Source organism: Myotis lucifugus, unplaced genomic scaffold, assembly GCF_000147115.1.
Source record: "Myotis lucifugus unplaced genomic scaffold, Myoluc2.0 scaffold_167, whole genome shotgun sequence".
NCBI classification, from domain to species: domain Eukaryota; kingdom Metazoa; phylum Chordata; class Mammalia; order Chiroptera; family Vespertilionidae; genus Myotis; species Myotis lucifugus.
In genome coordinates this window covers 2,677,364-2,696,109 of record NW_005871215.1, presented here as the reverse complement: position 1 = coordinate 2,696,109, position 18,746 = coordinate 2,677,364, and the positions used below count along the sequence as shown (strand labels likewise).

The window sequence follows — 18,746 nt, the reverse complement described above, 5'->3', positions numbered from 1 at the left end:
CAGCTCCGCGAGCCGCTGGGTGGCGGCGAGCTGGGCTCGGGAGCGCCGGGGCGGCCCGGTCCGCGGCCCCGCCTTCCTCTCCGCCCAGCGGGGCGGCCTGCGGGCGGGGGCCGGGTCTCCGCGCTGACCCCCTCCCGTCCCCGCAGAGCCTGCGCCGCGCTCTCGGGAACTCGGCGGGGCCTCGGCTTCCAGAGTTGGCGCGCGGGACGGACTCCGTGGACCTGGCTTAGCGCAGCCGCCGCGCCTCCTCTCACTCTGGTACCGGTAAGGCGCGGGGAGGCGAGGGAGGGGCAGCCCTCCGCCTGCGTCGGGGCGAGGGGCGCGCGAGGCGCTCCGACCCGGACGGACTCGGGGGAGAGCGGGCACGTGGAGGCTCTGCGGACTGCAGGGTCGGGGCGAGCTGCGAGGGGCGCTGGGGAAAGGGGGCGTGGGGAGCCGAAAAGACCAGAGGCAGAACCGAGGACCCCGGCGATGGAAGAGGCCCAGCACCCACGCCTCTTACCCTGCTGGGTCCTTTGGGAGGTAGGCGTGTTGGTTAAGTGCTCAGCGTTGGGAGGGCAAAGGGGACCGGTCCTGAGGTCCCTGCTCTGCAGGGCTGAGAAGCCTGTTGTGCCCCTGATGGGGACTGGAGGCTCCCGAGCCCCAAAGCAAACGTTTCTCGGTAACACCCTGTCTGCGCACAGACGTGTGAAGGGTTCTGGTGAGCTCATGTGAAGTAGTTTGACTGCCCTGTCTCGGCTTTGCGTGTATGTGAGGCTGGTATCTGTTCACATGAGTCCATCTGGCCTAGTAGGTGTATTTGTTTGAGCGTATTTCCACGTGAGAAAAGTGCTGTCTGTCTGAAAGTGTGAGTGTCTGAGGACTGTGTTTCTGAGTGTGTCTTTTTCTGCGAGGATGTTGGTTTGGGGCATGACTGGGCTTCCTCCCTGCGTCACTGTGGGCCAGAGACAGTGTCTCCGATTGTTGGAGCTTGTGGCCCCCAGGCACCACTCGCCTGGACCGGGCAGAGCTGGAAGGAAGCTGTCTTTCTGAGGGAGAGGGGGTTCTGTTCTTGCCTGGAACGGCAGAGAACAAGTTGGTAGAAGGCTAAAGGAAGTTGAGATCTTTGTCACTTGTTGATGGGGTGGGTTATTGATCATTAGGGTTGGGGGAGATTATGGGGAGGAGACCATTTGAATCTGGAGACTTGTATAGACAACACTTTTAAAGTTGGCCCCCAGGACAAAGAGGAATCCATGTATGCCAGCCACAGCTACTTTCTAGTGGTCCAGTTCTCCTTGGAGCTGCCCGTGCAGTCAAATGGATGAACCTTTAATTCTTTACAGCTTTCTAGACCATCCGACACTTTCCTGTGGCAGCAAGGCGAATGACTGGCACATTTCCTGAATGCTGCAGTGCCAGCATAGGAGGGAAGGGCTGCCTTTGATTCGCTATTTGAGCAGTAGGAGACCCCCTGGGTGTCTCCGTTGACTCATCTCTTTCTGCTTTGCTTTCAGTTTTCTCTCCATTTGGAGTTTTACTATCAGAAACATTTTCAAGGAGTGAACTGGGCAGGGGAAATGACATAGTATGTGGGGTGGGGGTTAGGGTACACAGGCAGACCTGCCCTCAAGGGTTCTGCATTCCCACAACATGATGATGTGGGCATATTTTTTAGGGTTTCTTGGAAGGAAGGAACAAGACTGCTCTCATTGGGATGGGAACTCTGGTCACTGCTCCTCCATGCACCCTGAGGATGCCAATGTTCTGGTGGGACCCTCCTCACTCTTACCTGGTTAGGCCAGGTGTGTGGCCGGGGCTTCAAGGGTGTCTGTTCTAAAGGCAGCATTGATAGTGTGGAAAGGGTACAGGTTTCATGGTCAGACATACCTGTGTACAATGCTGGCCATCACCTCACTATGTTTGAGACTCTCAGGTTGTTTTCTGATGAGTAATATGGGAGGGGGTTAGTTGATAAATACCCAAAAAGTTTGTTGTGAAATTTCAATGTTTGCAAAGTACCTAGCACAGTGCGTGGCATTTCCTGGGGACTCAGTAGCCAATGCTCCCCAACTTATTTCAGCATGGAACCTCATTTTTCCTGGGGACTTCTCTGAACATCCTTTGCTAGACCCTGCCCTGTTCGTTCATGTTTATTTAGCAAACCTGAATTGGGCGTTTACTATAGGCCAGGCCCTGTACCATGCTCTTCAGCTTTAGAACCAGGATAGCTTGTGGGCCAGGTGCAGGTGGGGACAGGCTTTGTCACAGGGGACCACAGGGCCTCCAAGTCCTATGTTCTAATTCCAGTTTTGCCTTGACCGCAGGGTAAACCTGTTGAACATTATTGGGCACTCTAATTTCAGCATCTAGCTCCCTCATATTAAAGACAGGGAAACTGGCCTGGCAGTACTTGAGTGTCGACCTGTGAACCAGGAGGTCACTGTAAAATTCTGGTCAGAGCATGTGCCCGGGTTGTGGGCTTGGTCCCTGGTCAGGGTGTGTGCAAGAGGCAGCTGATCAATGATTCTCTCATCATTGATGTTTCTTTCTCTCCCTCTTCCTTACTCTCTGAAATCAATAAAAATATATATTTTAAAAATAACAACAGGGAAACTGAGGCCCCTCGAGGGACAGTAACTTGCTTAAGCTTGCACAACCAATAAGTTGCAGACCTGGGTCTTGAACCTACTGTTTTCACTTTGCATTCTGTCTCTTGCTCTGTGGATCCCAATGTTCAGACCCCCTGTTCACCTTCATCTAACAGGTGTGGAGGCTGTAACAGTTTGACTTGGATAATGTCTGTCATCTTGTGGCTCAGATAAGGTTGTTAGGAGGCAGAAATACTCGTCTCCGAACCAGCAAAAAGCACAGAACTGTGGAATCTGAGAATGCCACCTCTGGAAGGGATCCTTAAGAGGTCTTTAAAACGCACCCTCTATTCTCCTTGCTGGTCTGTACATGACTCAGCCAGGTGGAGAAGGTCTCTATCTTTCTAAGGTCTCCTGGGATGCAGATTATCACAGTCTCCTGTGGTTTCCATTCTGGAGTCTTGTGCTAGTGACTGTCACAGAGCAATACCTTTTGCCTAATCTGTGGCTTCTTTCCTTCTCCGGTGGAGGTGGAGGACATGGGCCACCACTTTGCTCCGCTGACTTTCCTGTTGTTCTGGTCAGTCCCGGGAAATTCAGGGCTTGTAGGGATGGCTCTACCTAGCCTGTCTTCCTTTGCCCTCCATGACCCTTTGTTGGCAGGGGTTGGGAGGAGAGCTCCCTTTAAAGCTCTGAAATTGGAGCTGAACAGCTGCTCTCCGACCCCCCTTCCCCCCCTTGCTTTAATCGCTCTGGGGCCCAGGTGGAGGTGGGGGCAGGGCTTTGTCCCTGGCAGCACAGTCTCCACTTCCTATGTTTTATTTTATTTTATTTATTTAAAAAAATTTTTTTGTTAATCCTCACCTGAGGATATTTTTTTCATTGATTTTTTTTAGAGTGGAAGGGAGAGAGGGTGGGTGGGAGGAAGGGAAGGAGGAAGGGAGGAAGGGAAGGAGGAAGGGAGGGAGAGAGGGAGGGAGGCAGGGAGAGAGGGAGGGAAAAAAAGTGATAGAAACAGAGACATAAAGAGATGATAGATAGATAGATAGATAGATAGATAGATAGATAGAAGGAAACAAACGTCAATGTGGGAGAGACACATCGATCATCGATAGGTTGCCATCCACATGAGCCCCGAATTGGGACCAGGGATTGAACCTGTAACCCAGGTACATGCCCTTGACCAGGAATTGAACTTGTGACCCTGAATGGGCCCACGCTTCAACCACTGAGCAACACCAGCCAGGGCACCAACTTCTGTGTTTTAATTCCAGCTTTGCCTTGACGTTTTCTGAAAGGACAGTTCTTCCCTTACTTTTGGGTTTTCCTTTAGATGTTGGGGAGATTCTAATCACCTGTGTGACATGGTCCTGGAGCCTTCAGCTGGTAGCGACTGGATCTTTGGAAACTTTCCCACTAAAACTCCAGTCCCTAAGATCTGTGCCCACCTCTCCTGCCTTTAATACTGGCAGGCTCACGGAAAGGCAAGAGGATGGGCCTGGCTCCCTGTGGTGTGGGCCAGCTCCTTGGCGGTGCTGAGGGTAGGCGGGCCCCCATGGGTGGGAACGCAGCTTCCTTTGACCCAAACTTCATGGGAACAATAGACTTCAGAGGAGTCACCAGGGGCAGGAAATGGGAGCTGTGCTAAGGCTGGGTGACCCTCCTGGGGGATGGGATTGCATATCCGGCCGAAAGGAAGGCCAGGGTGTTGGGATCAGTGCAAAGGGCACTGGGGAGGGGCTGATGACACATAGGGTGGGCCTCTGCTCTGAAGGGGGCTGTTGACTCAGTGAAACCTGAGCTGCTTAGAGTCCATTATTTGGCGGAGCATTCTGCTCTGCGTCTCACTAACAAAGGCTTTGTGTGCGATACCTGACAGCCCCGCCGCTGCCCAGCTCACCCCTACCAGAGCCAGGTCTTCCCCTTCCCTTCAAGCCCCTTGAGACGTCTGCGTGAATCTTTCTGACCGGATTAAAGGCGACTTTTGTTTCTTCCTGGATGATCTCCATCTTGGCGTTGAGCCTTGAGTAATAGTTGACTGGGGAGGCAATTTGTGCAGTGGGCAGAGCTCTGGGTGGGGAAGCAACAGGCCTGGATCAGCTGGACAGCATAAAGGGATTGTTTTTTCTTTTTTTTCTTTTTTTAGGCACAGGCAGAGCAAGAAGACACAAGACAGTCAGGGGGAGATTCCTGCTTGAGGCAGGTGGTGGAATGTTCTGGGAGGCAGAGTCTCTCTTATCATGCCTTGATCTTTGTGAGGGTAGAACAGACTTTGTGAGAAGGTTAAGGAGGACTGTGGGAGGAAAGAGGATCAGACCACACTGAGTTGCTTTTGCTTTTCTTTTCTTTTTTTTTAAAAGGGTTTTTAAAAAATATATATTTTTTATTGATTTTTTACAGAGAGGAAGGGAGAGGGATAGAGAGTTGAGAGAGAAACACCGATCAGCCGCCTCCTGCACACTCCCTCCTAGGTACATGCCCTTGACCGGAATCGAACCTGGGACCCTTGAGTCTGCAGGCCGACGCTCTATCCACTGAGCCAAACCGGTTAGGGCAACTTTTGCTTTTCTTGAGTTCTGGTTGCCAGACTCTTACAGGTCAGGTTTGGGGTCCTGAGAAGCTGTATCAGTGACCACGGAATCACTCCAGGGTCTGGGCGGAGATAAGAGTGGCCAAATAACAAATGCCGCCCTCATTTATTTCTTCAATGTAGCAAGATGGGGATTCTGGAAGTGTCAGGCTGTTAGGCTTCTTGTTGGTCCCCCAAATTCCAGGCCAGATATTTGAACAAAAAAAATCTAAGGGGACTTCAAAATGAAGTTGAGGTAACTAATAGCCACCACATGTTCACTCTGTCAAGTCTTGGAAAATAATATAGTTTGGGTGGAGGAATGTTCAGTAAGAACTTTGAGTCTAATGATTTTCTTGGGTTTGAGAGAAGTAAGTATGATCTGGCTGATACAGCAGTATGATGGGTTGGTACCTGGTTGAAAGGTTATCCTGGGTACTGAATGGAGCTCACGTCACCCTGCGGGGAGGTCTCCAGCAATATGTCTCAGAGCTGTCTTCTCTCGTCCTCTATAGATTCTGTGGGTGTTTAAGGCAGCAAGCAGGATTCTAAATCATCTTAATTGACTAGAATGCAGAAATTAAGCAGAAATATGAAATTAAAAAACGTTTTGTCTGTTAAAGCTCATACATGCTCATTGTAGAAAGCCTTTATAAGTTAAAGGAGAAACAAAATGGTGCATAGTACCACAACTTAGGGATGAGCACAGTTAGTATTTTAGTATAGGTCTCTCCAGTTTTGTGTTCATGCAAACTATATATTTTAAATAATTGCAATTATACTCCTTTCTTCCTACTGAATACTATATAGTGAGCAATATCCCATGTCATAAAAATCACTTAAAACCATAATTGTCAGGGTCTGAATAAGATTACATTATATGAATGCCCCTTAATTTTTAAAATTTATCTTTTAACACAAACCTGGCACAGACTAAGTGCATTCTCTGTTTCTTTTTTTCAGAGAGATGAAGGGAGAGGGGGAGAGAGATGGAAACATTAAGGATTAGAGAAAATCATTGATTGGCTGCCTCCTGTACGCCCCCCAACTGGGGATCGAGTCCACAACCCAGGCATGTGCCCTGGCTGGGAAGCGAACTGTGACTCCCTGGTTCATGGGTCAATGCTCAACCACCGAGCCACACTTGGCCAGGCAGAATTCCCCTTAATTTATTTAACTGTACCCTACTGCACTTTCAAAAATTGTTTTCGACTTTTAGCCATTGAAAATTACTTGCTATCTAGCAATGTGAACACGTATACTTTCCTCAAGATAAAATCTAATAGATTTAAGTGTAAAATCCTGCATTTAAGTTCAAAACAACAATTATATAAGTATAGAATAGGAACTATCAATTCTTGTGGTGAAAACATATTTGGGCTTTCATTTGACAAAGGAAGGGGAAGGGAAATGAGCATTTATGAAGTGCCTACTAGGTACCAGGTGTTATTCTAGACAATTTTGCCTACATCATCTCCTTTAATCTTTGTGAGGTAGGGTTCGTTTTCTGTTTGTTTTGTTTTTTAACCGTTACTGTACAGAAGAGGAGAAAAGTTACACAGAGATTAATGCTTGGGTTGGAGTTTGAACCCAGGTCGATCTGAGTCTTCGCACCGCCCCTTAAACCGAGTCTGTGTGCCTAGTGGTGTGGTGGGGTTTGTGTCAAGGAAAACCTTAGTCCACTAAGCTCGGTGCTGCTCGGGCCACCTTGGGAGTCACCTCTGCTTTGGGAGGGTGGATACGCCCTGACCTGTTAAGTATGCAGCTTGCTGGTGTTGTGAGTGTCTTAGCAGAGGGCAGATGAGGATTGGACCCGGCCCGTCATCAGGGTGTGTCGTTTCTCATTTCCAGAAGGCGGGCCCTCTTTGCAGGAGGAGTACGTCAGCTCCATCTGCTCTAAGTCAGTTTCACTACGTAGTACCACCTAGAACTACATAGAATTTCATTACCTGGAACTCGTTAGGGATGCTTTGGAGGCCTCTGCACTGGGTGGGAAATTGGACCAGATGACATCTAGGTCATCCATGTGGTTCTGGGCCTCAGTTTCTCCACATGCAGCAAGTGGGGATTGTACTAGGCAATGGGGGAGGTATTTTCCCACTTTGGCATTCTGGGATTCCTGATGGAGGCAAGGCTGAGAGATGTGGGGGTGGGGTGGGGCAGGGTCCAGGCAGTTAGAGGAGACAGAAAGGGGAGATGTGGGAGTTACTGCCTGGCTCCCCATCATCTTTGTACCAGCTGCATGAACAGGTGTTAGGGACAGGCTGCACCCTGAGGCGGGGGCAGGGGAAGATGACTCCAGCATGGAGTGGTGGCTACGAGCTCAGACTCCAGACCTGTGCTGTCCAATAGAGATATGGCATAAGCCAGATAGATCATTTTAAGTCATCTAGGGGCCACATTTAAGAAGTAAAGAAAGTGGTAAAATGAATTTTAATAATGTGTTTTATTAAACTACTATGCCTAAAATATTTTTAAACATATAATCAATACTTTAAAACAATTGAGATAGTTTACCTTTTTTTTTTTTCATACAAAGTGTTAGAAATCTAGCATGTATTCTTTTACACTTTAATAGCACATCTCAATTTGAATTAGACACTTTTCATGTGCTCAGTAGCCACGAGGAGCTAGTGGCTAAGTTTGGACAGGATAGTTTTGGAGCAAGTTATCTAACTGCAATGTGTCTTATTTTCTCCTCTGCAAAATGGGCATGATAATATTAGTAGAACCAACCTCATGTGGTTGATGTGAAGATTAAACTGGTTATTGTTTATAAAGTGCTTAGTTTTTTGCCTGGCAAATACTAACCACTGTATAAGTTTTTATCAAATAAATCACTTATAGATGGTCCTTAAGCCCTGGACAAGCTAGAATTTATAAAGAGAGGCTGGGGACGTGCTTGGAAAAACCCATTCACAGAGTGGTCATGTGATGTTGCCGGTTCACTGTGCCTGTGCCTGGGAGTTCTACATAATGGACTTGTCTCAGAGCAGATGGACCTGACCTGCTATTGCTGCGAAGAGGGCCTTCTGGGAGTGAGAAATGACACACCCTGATGACAAGAGAGGCTCCAGCCCTTCAACAGGTGTGCGCCCAACATCTTTCTGCTTGGGGCTTGGAATGGTGCTGGGTGGCATGGAGGAAGCAAAAGCGTCTTCAGAAATGTTCCATCGTGAGTTGAATGGCCTCATGTTGGAAGGGAGCAGAGGTCACTTCCAGTTTTTGAAGGTTTAGGCAGTTTTTGTGCTGCTTGTGCAGGAGAAGTACCAGTGGCTACCAGTGGGTAGATTGGAGCTGGGCCCTCTGGGCAGAATAAGGAGGACTTTTAAAAAATATAATTTTAAATTTACATAGGGCAAAGTACCACTCAGTGCACTGCCAGTCCAGCACTGCCAGCCCAATGCTCTTGGCATCAGCTCCCTCCGTTTGCACCTGGCCTCAGCCAGTCCTTTGTGGTCTCAGAGCACCCACTGTGTGCCTGGACTGTGCCAGCTGCAGTGTGGGGAATGTGGAGGGAAGACCTGGTCCCTGTCCTCAACGAGCTTGTGATCCAGCAGGGGAGACAGACTGAAAGCAAACACTGACAGCCTGTAAGATGAAAGAAGGGCTAATTAGAGGCACAAACAAGGGGGTGTCTGGTAAAGATGATTCATTCCGATGCAGCTGGGAGGAGTCAGGGAAGACTTCACAGAGGAGGAGGCACTTGAGCAAGCTTTGTGGGATGGGTAAGGTTTTTTTTTTTTAACTTTTTTATTTATAGTAACATGTTATTTTGTGGCTTTTAAAATTTTCTTTATTGATTACAGAGAGGAATGGAGAGGAAGGGAGAGATAGAAACATCAATGATGAGAGAGAATCATTGATTAGCTGCCTCCTGCACGCCCCACACTGGGGATCGAGCCCACAACCCAGGCACATGCCCTGACTGGGAATCAAACCTTGAACTCCTGGTTCATAGGTCGATGCTCAACCACTTACTGGTAGCTACGCTGGCCGGGCAGGGATGGGTAGGGTTTTGATTGCGCTGTGTATAAACAAGGGAGGGACAGAGGAAGAGAGGAAGGAAGAGAGGACTAAATCTGGGAAGACAGAAAAAAATAGTGATTTCAGGGCTATAGTCATGGAGATAACTGGTCTTTATGGAAGAGATAGATTGGAGCTGGGCCCTCTGGGCAGAATAAGGAGGACTTTTTAAAAATGTAATTTTAAATTTACATACGGCAAAATTTACTCTGTGGTGCACAGTTCTGTGGATTTAGACAAATATATATAGTTGGGTATTCACCGCCACAGTCAAGAGGCAGAACTTTTGTCTCCTTAAACGGTCCCCTCCCGTGCTGCCCCTCTAGGACCCTTCCCCCAAGCCCATCCCCTGACAACTCTGCACTCCTGCAATTGTGCCTTTTCAAGAATGTCAGATGGACTCCTATGGTATGTAGCTTTTGAGCCTGCTTCTTTCACTCAGCATAATGTTTTGAGATCCATCCAAGTTGTGCGTATCAAGAATTCATTCCTTTCTTTTGCTGAGTAGTATGCCATTGTGTGGATGGATGCACCACAGTGTGTTCATCCGTTCACCCATTGAAGGACTTTTGGGTTGTTTCTAGCCTTTATCAATTATGAGTGAAACTACTGTCAACATTCATGGCCAGGTTTTTGTGTGAACACAGGCCTTCATTTCTCTTGGAGTGGGAATATTTGGGAGTGGTATTCCATATGGCACGTGTGTGTTTAATGTTTTAAGAAAACACCAAACTGTTCCCAAAGTATACCAGTTTGCATTCCTACCAGCAAGCATGAGCATTCCTTTGCTCCGTATCTTCAACAGCACTTGGTGTATCAGGCTTCTTTTTGTTGTTGCCATTCTAATGGTGTGTAGTGAAATCTCATGGCGGTTTTAATTTGCATTTCTTTACTGACTAATGATGTTGAACATCTTTTCAGGTGTTTGCCATTCATATAACATCTTTGGTGAAGTGTCAATCCAAATCTTTTGTCTACGTTTTGACTTATTTAATATTTTGCATGTAAATCAGATGTGTGATTTACACATTAAAAAAAAATGTTTGGAGAAAACTCATTTAGGGAAAAAAATCTCCAAAAGAAGATGATGTGTGTGAGGGACTCTGAGAGCGAGGTTTAGAGTTTGGTGTCATGAGCCTTGACCTTTCTTCAAGGGTGAAGTGGGACTTGGATGAGGCAGGGGGCTGGGTGGGGGAAACCCCTAGAGAATGACCTATGAAAAAGGTAGGAAGGAACAGGGCCTTCATGAAGGCCCTGGCTAAGTCTGTTCCTGGCTTAGCACTCGCCATAGAGCATGGTTTGCTGGGCATCTCCCTGTCTGGCTGGCTGTGCCTGGTCTATTCCCCATGGCTGGCTGGGTCAGGTTGGGCTGGTCCCATACAGAACAACAAATGCTTGTGCCCAGCCTGGGTATCAGCCATTTACATGGCCTTGTTTCCAAACTGGATGACCATGCATTCTGGAATGGGAGGTGGGGCATTTTTCAGGCCTTCAGGGGTAAGCCACTGGGTAGGAGTGTGGCTGGTGCAAGAGAGAATCAGTGGGATGTATTTTCTGGGTCAGGGTGGGTCCTCTGTGATGGTGACCTCAGCCAAGGGTCTGAGGGCTTTGGGCCATTGGAACTTCTAGAGCATCTCAATCTTCATGTCTATCTCTGTCTGAGCAGAGTGGCTCTGTGATGGAAGAACATTTCTATGAAAAATGACCAAGGGTAGGATGGGTGCTCCTTCTGCCCCTTGTTCATGCTCAGTCCATCCTGTCCACTGCTGTGGCACTGTCCAGATGCTGGAGTCTTCATTCTTCCCTGGGACAGACCTTTTCCAGAGATGATTAAGGCCTAGAGGTGGAGTGTGGGCAGAGCTGAAGAGGGAGCCCTGCTTTCCTGGAGCTGCTAATGCTGGTGCCCCAGAGCCCTGTGGGCTCCCAGGCCCCTTGATGCTCTGGGCACTGGAGGGCTGCTCCCCAGCACGGAGAGCCCCTGCCTGCCTCCTCCCTGCACTCAGAGCCCCTACCTGAAGTGGCTTGTGTTGCATGGGTGCCAGATGTGGGTGCACCTCTGGTCCTGGCAGGGTGGGGCATGGTCTTGTCTCTTTTTGGGTGAGCAGCTGATTAGGCAGATCCACCCCAGGCCTGGGAAACAAGCATTTGGTGAGCGGCATGCTGTGCGTGTGTGTATGAGCTCTGGTTCTGTCAATTCCCAGAGGGATCGCCATTTGACAGGATTCAGTGACAAGTCCTGTCAGGCAAAGGCTCAGTTATCTATTTTGAGATCTGAATTTTCATAGGACAGGCCTACTAAAAGTGAAGCACTTTCTTACATTTTGCTTTATTTTAGAATCCTGAGGAAAGGCCCTGTGGAGAAAAAACATGCAAGACCTACTCTCCCCACCTTTGTTTTTTATTTATTTTAAATATATTTTTATTGATTTTAGAGAGGAAGGGAGAGGGAGAGAGAGAGAGAGAGATCGAAACATCAATGATGAGAATCATTGACCGGCTGCCTCCTGCACGGCCCCCACTGGGGATTGAGCCCACAACCTGGGCATGTTCCCCTGACCGGAATCAAACCCGGGACCCTTCAGTCCACAGGCTGATGCTCTATCCACTGAGCCCAAACAGCTAGGGCTTGTTTTGTTTTTTACATTAATAGCTTTTATTTTTTTGAGCAATTTTGGGTTTACAGAAAAACTAAGCAGAAAGTATAGATAGTTCCTTCCCTTCTCCCCCACTTGCTCTTATTATTAACATCTTACACTAAAGTCCATCAGAGTTCGCTCTTTGTGTTGTTCATTCTGTGGGTGTTAACAAATGTGTAATGGCATGTATCCGCCCTTACAGTATCACGCAGAGTGGTTCCCCTGCCCTCAGATCCCCTTTGCTCCACCTGTTCATTCCTCCTTTTCCTCAATTCCCTGGCAACCATGGGTCTTTTCCCTGTTTCCGGTTTGTTTTTTTCCAGAGTGTTATATGATTGCAGTCATCCAATATGTACCCTTTTCAGATGGGTTTTCACTTAGCAATATGCCTTTAAGGTTCCTCCAGGTCTTTTCATGGCTTGATAGCTCATCGTATTGTCACTGAATATTCTACTTACCCACCATTTCTCTTTGAAGTGGGGACTCTGAGATCCAGAGAAGGGAAGTGACTGGCTCAAGAGGAACCATGAATTTGTGGCAAGGCTGAGCTTGGAGCCTGTTTTGCCTTTCTTTCACAGCCTATTCAGAGGGGCTGCTGTGACAGGCACTGTGCTGGGGCCTAAAGCTTGTTTCATCACAGCTTCATCAGCCCCTTTGGTGGCTCCAGGGCAGGCCACAGGGTAGGGTGAGCGTGGAGGTCTGTGGACACCCACGTGCTGTGACCCACTTCCTGGAAGTGTTAGGGCTAGGCCCTCAGACACCCACATCCCTGGCTGCTCAGAGGGAGTGGCTGGGGCAGCTTTCCTTGTCCCAGCTTCTGGAGAGGTGATGGGTAGAATACTGGCCCTTTGGGTGTGGGGCTGGGGAATGGATAGAGACTCTGCTACCCCAAGGGCTTAGGGCCTTTATCTACTCAAGAATTTTATCTCCCTTCCTTTTCTCTTCATCTCTGAGCCACCCATGGCCCCTCCCTGTTGAGATACCTCCCACTGGCCTGCTTTCCTCTCCACCTATTTACTTATCTCTCTTCTTGTTGACCCTCATTCCTTCTGTTCCTCTCTTCTTTACTGCTTCCCAGCGGTCATTGCTTCACACTGGTTCTTGCTCCCTCCACCATCCCTCCAATAACCACAGATGTTTGAGGAGACCTTCTGAGAGCCACCTCTGTGCCTGTATCTGTGAGCATGATTGAACTCAATCCTCTAGAGCAGGGGTCCTCAAACTTTTTAAACAGGGGGCCAGTTCACTGTCCCTCAGACCGTTGGAGGGCCGGACTGTAGTTTAAAAAAAAACTATGAACAAATTCCTATGCACACTGCACATATCTTATTTTGAAGTAAAAAAACAAAACGAGAACAAATACAATATTTGTATTTGCATGTGGCCCGCCGAAAACATTTCTCCGGCCCGCCGGGTGTTTTTGCCGCCACTGCCTGTTGCTTAGCAGCCGACTTGTCCCAGGCCCGCAGTGCGAATGTGTGGAATGTGCGCCGCACTCTATGACTCTCCTCCTTCTCTCTGTCTCTCGACTCCTCCTCTCAGTCTCGGGTGTGATCGGACGAGTCACGAGCTTGCCTGTGCAGAGCCTGCTGCTGCCTGAGGACCGAGGTAAGAACAAGTTAGGATTTATTTTTTTTTGAAGTTAGGAGGTCTATTTTTTTTTTTTTGAAGTTAGGAGAGCCTTTTTTTTTAAGTTAGGAGAGCCTTTTTCCAGAATGAAACATCTGAAATCTCCAACCAGATCTAGACTAACTGATGCACACTTGCATCACTTGTTACGACTAGCAGTGACAAATATGGAACCGGACATTGACCATCTCATTAGCCAAAAGCAGGCCCATAGTTCCCATTGAAATACTGTTAAGTTTGTTGATTTAACTTTACTTGTTCTTCATTTTAAATATTGTACTTGTTCCCGTTTTGTTTTTTTACTTCAAAATAAGATATGTGCAGTGTGCATAGGAATTTGTTCATAGTTTTTTTTTTAAACTATAGTCTGGCCCTCCAACGGTCTGAGGGACAGTGAACTGGCCCCCTGTTTAAAAAGTTTGAGGACCCCTGGTCTAGACAAGTCTCATGAGGCCCTGGCAGGGTAGCTTAGTTGGTTGGAGTGTTGTAGGTTCAATTCTGGATCAGGGCACGTACCTAGGTTGTCAGTTCAATTTCCAGTAGGGGTGAGTGTGAGAGGCAACTGATCAATGTTTCTCTCTCTTTCTCTAAAAAATAAATAAACGAATAAATAAATAAAATAAGCATATCTTTGGGTGAAATTATAAATAAATAAATAAATAAATAATAAAACTCACAAAAATTAAAAAAAAAAAAGACAGTTCCATGAGGAGGTAACATTATTACCTCTGGACTATATTTGGGAGGACACAGGCTCAAAGAGTGGAGTAGCTTGCCCAGGGATACTGGATACCAGGCCAGCATGAGCAGCATGAGGCCCAGCCTGGATCTGAGCCCAGGCCTGAGTCTCTGCCCCACAGCCCCCTCCTGTCCAGGCCAGGCCTGCCCGGGTCTGCTCTCTGTGGCTGTGGTTCCAACACATCGTACACCGGGTAGGGCTGTGGGGCTCTCTTTTTGCCTTCTTTTCTGTCACCCCCTTCCCATTCCTATTCTGTCATGAAATATTATGTGATAAATGTCTTCACGCTAAGAGGTTAGAGAGGGGTAGTGGGTGGTGCAAGCGCTGTGTGCACGTAATTTACCTGTGTGCCTCACTTAACCCTTCATCTTTCTGCATGGCGGGTCTCCGGTGTGACAGAAGCTTTAGGGAGGTTAAATAAGTTACTGGGAAGAGGCAGATTTTAATTCAGGGTCTACCTTGAACCGTTTTTAAAAAATAATCCTCACCTGAGGATATGTTTCTATTGATTTTTTAGGGATGGAGGAAGGGGGAGAGAGAGAGACAGACAGACAGACAGACAGACAGACGGGAAGAAAGAAACATCCATCAGCCATCTCCTGTATGAGCCCAATCAGGGATTGAATCCACAACCACTTGGTGTACAGGACAATGCTCCAGCCACCTGAGCCACCGACCAGGGCTGAACTTCCTTCACAGTGGACCAGACTCCTGCTGAGCTTTCCCCAGCTTCTCGCAGAGCTTTACACCTGTTAGGAGAGGAGGAAGCACCACTCAGAGTGAAGGAAGGGTGCTCTGGTGGTGAGAACTCAGGCATTGTGACACCTAGGCTTGTGTGGTTTGTGACTTTTTGAGAATGGCCTTTTCCTGGCCTCCAGCAAGTCCTGGCCAGCCTTCTAAAGTCACACGGGGGTCAGTTTTTTCCAGCTGAGTACATGGCCCGGCCCAGCCCTGCCCAGCCCTTTTCTCTGTTGGGCTGCTTTCTTCTCCTCCTTGCCCTCGTCTTCCTTCATCCTTCGGTACTGCCTGCCTCTGGCCTGGGAACTCTCCTGTCTCATCTCTTTTCATTTCTAGCTGTAAACCAGCCATTTTCCTTTGCCTCCTATTTTCCATTATATGGATATACTGAACCACATTTTGTTCATTCATTGTTGATGGGCAAGGGTTGTTTCCACCTTTTGGCTATCTTGGTGCCTTTAGTCATGTCTCGCTCTGTTCAAAGACATTTTATTTAATACTAGTGGCCCAGTGCACAAAATCCATGCACATTAAAAGGGAATTAATTAGAGGAAATATTTTAATATTGCTATTTGCCCTTTCTCTATAATAGAAGTGTCAGAGATGAAAGAAAGTTAGTAAAATGTGTATTAAAATCTCCCTCCTGTCAGAGTCTGGGGCGTGCCGCAGGACCCAAAGTCAAGTCCACGCCCACCCTCGCGCACCTCGAAATCGCATGAGACCCAGACCAGGCCGGCCCCACCCCCGTCAAGCCCTGCAGGGTGGGGAGCGCAGCCTCAGGTCCCCTGGCCCAGCCTCAGGTTCTCCAGCCCGGCCTCAGGTCCCCCCACACGAGGGTGTGACAACCATTTGCATATTAGGTCTTTATTATATAGGACTAGAGGCCTAGTGCACAAAATTTGTGCACTGAGGGGGAGGTCCCCCCTCAGCCTGGCCTGCACCCTCTCGCAGTCCAGGACCTCTCGGGGGATGTCCCCCTGCTGGCTTAGGCCCACTCCCCCCGGGGATTGGGCCTAAGCCGATAGTCAGACATCTCTCTCACAGTCTGGCACCCCTCACTCCTTACCACCCACCTGTTCACTGCTCCTTACCGCTCGGCTTGCTGCTCCTTAGTGCTGTTGCGGAGGCAGGAGAGGCTCCCGTTTTTGCTTCTTCGCATTTCAAATCTTTGACTTGATTCTTGCGCTCCTCTGGTCTGCTTTTGGGAGTCTGTATAATATTCTTTATTTCAGTCAGTGTATGCTTAATTTCTAGTTGGTTCTTTGGCTTTTATTATATAGATATATTTTGATTTATTACTTTTGAAGTCACAACCAGCAGCACATGGCTCATGCCTGGACACAGCTTATCTAGCACATGCATTTTCTCCATAAGGCACATCACAGCCTTCGTGCATTTAGTACACTAGACAGCACTTCAGCACTACACTTCGGACCATTGTAAACAGCAAAATTAAGAACAAAAAACACAAAAGTGCAAAAAACGTGGCATTAAGTAGATTGCAAAAAGGACACTTGTTTACCATGTGTGAGCTGAGACAAGAAGGCAGAGTGCAGCCTTGTTCAACCAAACTCAGCTGAACGTGTGTGACTTACATTTCGGTTGCTCAGCACATACACATGTCTGCAAATGATTAGGAAATCACTGCAAGTATTGATTTAGGGGTTACACACATTTTAGTGAGTAGGCGAATTTGCATATATGGACTCTAAATATCCTGTGAATGATAAGGGTCGACTATATTTACATCTTCACAGAGAACCCTAAACCCCTGTTGCCCACTAGATTGAAGGGCGTTGAGGACAGACCATGTCATACGTGACTTGGTACCCAATGCCTGGCATATAGTAGGTGCTCCATATACAGCTTTGAATGAATGAATGAAAGACCCAAAGGGCTAATGCGCTAATGGTGAGGTGTGAGGCATGAAAATAAACGGAGGAATTTTTTTTGGCTGGGGAACCTGCTTAACTACGCATGTCAGTCACCTGCTCCTCTCCATCCTAGGAACCAACTCTCTCCTCATTGAGAGGCATCCAGATGCTGGTCATGGGAGTTGTAATTGTGTAGCAGCAAAGTACAAGGCTGAGGTTTAGTTCTAGTCCCTGTTTCAACTAGCTGTGGGGCCTTTTGGCAAGGCATGGCACCTGTAAGTTGGAGGGCAACATTTCCTCTGGGGTTTTTCTTTATTTACACCAACCTTGGAAACTGCACACCTCCCAGCTGGGACCTTCCCCAGAGGCTGCGGGGCAGTGGGGTGTGTGCTGAGAAAAGTCAGGAAGACTTTCACATCCACAGAGAGAAATGCGTCTAGCTCCCATTTGCTGGTCATTCAGGGTCTGGTACCCCTCCCTGTTACTCTTCACATCTGACTTAAGTCCCACATGCTGTAGACTCAGACCACTCCCCTCCGTTTGTCCACAAAACTATTGACAAAGCCATCAGAGCAACATTGTGGTAGGTGAGAGACCGTTTGCTGGGGAAGGAGCTGAACTCATCCACTTAGAGCAGTGCTTCTCAACCTTCCTAATGACGCGACCCTTTAATACAGTTCCTCATGTTGTGGTGACCCCCAACCATAAAATTATTTTCATTGCTACTTCATAACTGTAATTTTGCTACTGTTATGAATCGTAATGTAAATATCTGATATGCAGGATGTATTTTCATTGTTACAAATTAAACATAATTAAAGCATAGTGATTAATCACAAAAACAATATGTAATTACATATGTGTTTTCCGATGGTCTTAGGCGACCCCTGTGAAAGGGTCGTTCAACCCCAAAGGGGTCGCGACCCACAGGTTGAGAACCGCTGACTTAGAGCTTTGGGGCTCGGGCACAGCCCTTCACCCCAGGAGCTCCGGTCTTGTCATCTGAAACGGGGTGGTACTGATTACCTCAAGGTGATGTTGGGAGGATTAGAGGAGATGTTAGCTCAGTGCCAGGCACAGAGTGGGCCTTCAGAAATGGTAGCTACTAGCTTTAACATTAAAATTATTCTCTCTCTGATAAGCAGAATGTTTGTGTCCCCCAGTGTCCTGGGTACCTCCCAATAGCTAGGCCTCCCTCCTGTAATTGTCAGGCCGCCCAGTCTGTCCTGCGAGGGGGAGGCATCACTGTGTTGGGGAGGTGGGCTCCGTGCTCTGACCCAGCCCTGCCTTGAGGATGGGTTCTTCTCTCTGGTTCTAGGTCCCTGTCCTCCCCATTCCTCCCCAGTCTCCTGAGTTACAGCAAAGCAGCCAATCTCCTAGGAACCTTGGGGCATGCACATTTTCCCTGGTCCTAAGACATCGCTGGCTCTATTTGGCAAGAAATACAGTGACTTGGAATGGAAGACAGAAGATGCCTGAGGAGGCCTAATGAGGAGTTGAGGCAGCAGGTGTTACAGTCCTGAGGCCTTTGTGGGTGGGGCCAGGGAACCTTACAGGGCAGAGGCAAGCCTTGGCGGAGCTGTGTGCCTGGTACCTGCTTCCACCAGATGACTCTCACACTTTGAGCACTTAGGTGTTTGCGTGCCTGTACCAGCCTTCCGCCCTCTATCTAAATCAGGGGTGGGAAATGTCCAGCCCGTGGGCTGCATGAGGCCCGAGAAATCATTTGGTGTGGCTCTGCCAAGGCGTTAGGGGTGAGTCAATTAAATGTTTGAGCAAATGTAGCAGGCTAATTTTCTTTAAGCAGGCTAATTTTTAGGACTGAAAGGTCCCAGGTTCGATTCCGGTCAAGGGCATGTACCTTGGTTATAGGCACATCCCCAGTAGGGGGTGTGCGGGAGGCAGCTGATGGATGTTTCTCTCTCACCGATGTTTCTAACTCTCTATCCCTCTCCCTCCTCTCTG

The 18,746-nt window shown here is 48.2% G+C and overlaps 1 protein-coding gene across 1 annotated transcript in view; it reads left to right on the top strand.

Moving 5' to 3' along the window:
* The first annotated feature begins 68 nt into the window (after positions 1-68).
* The window catches only part of TEAD4 (TEA domain transcription factor 4), a 72,274-nt gene continuing 53,596 nt past the window's right edge, over positions 69-18,746 (top strand). The window contains exons 1-2 of the mRNA XM_023759956.1: positions 69-264; positions 8,131-8,227. Of these exons, the coding sequence (XP_023615724.1) occupies positions 8,185-8,227 (43 nt within the window). The 5' untranslated portion in view covers positions 69-264; positions 8,131-8,184. The remainder of the gene's footprint in view (positions 265-8,130; positions 8,228-18,746) is intronic.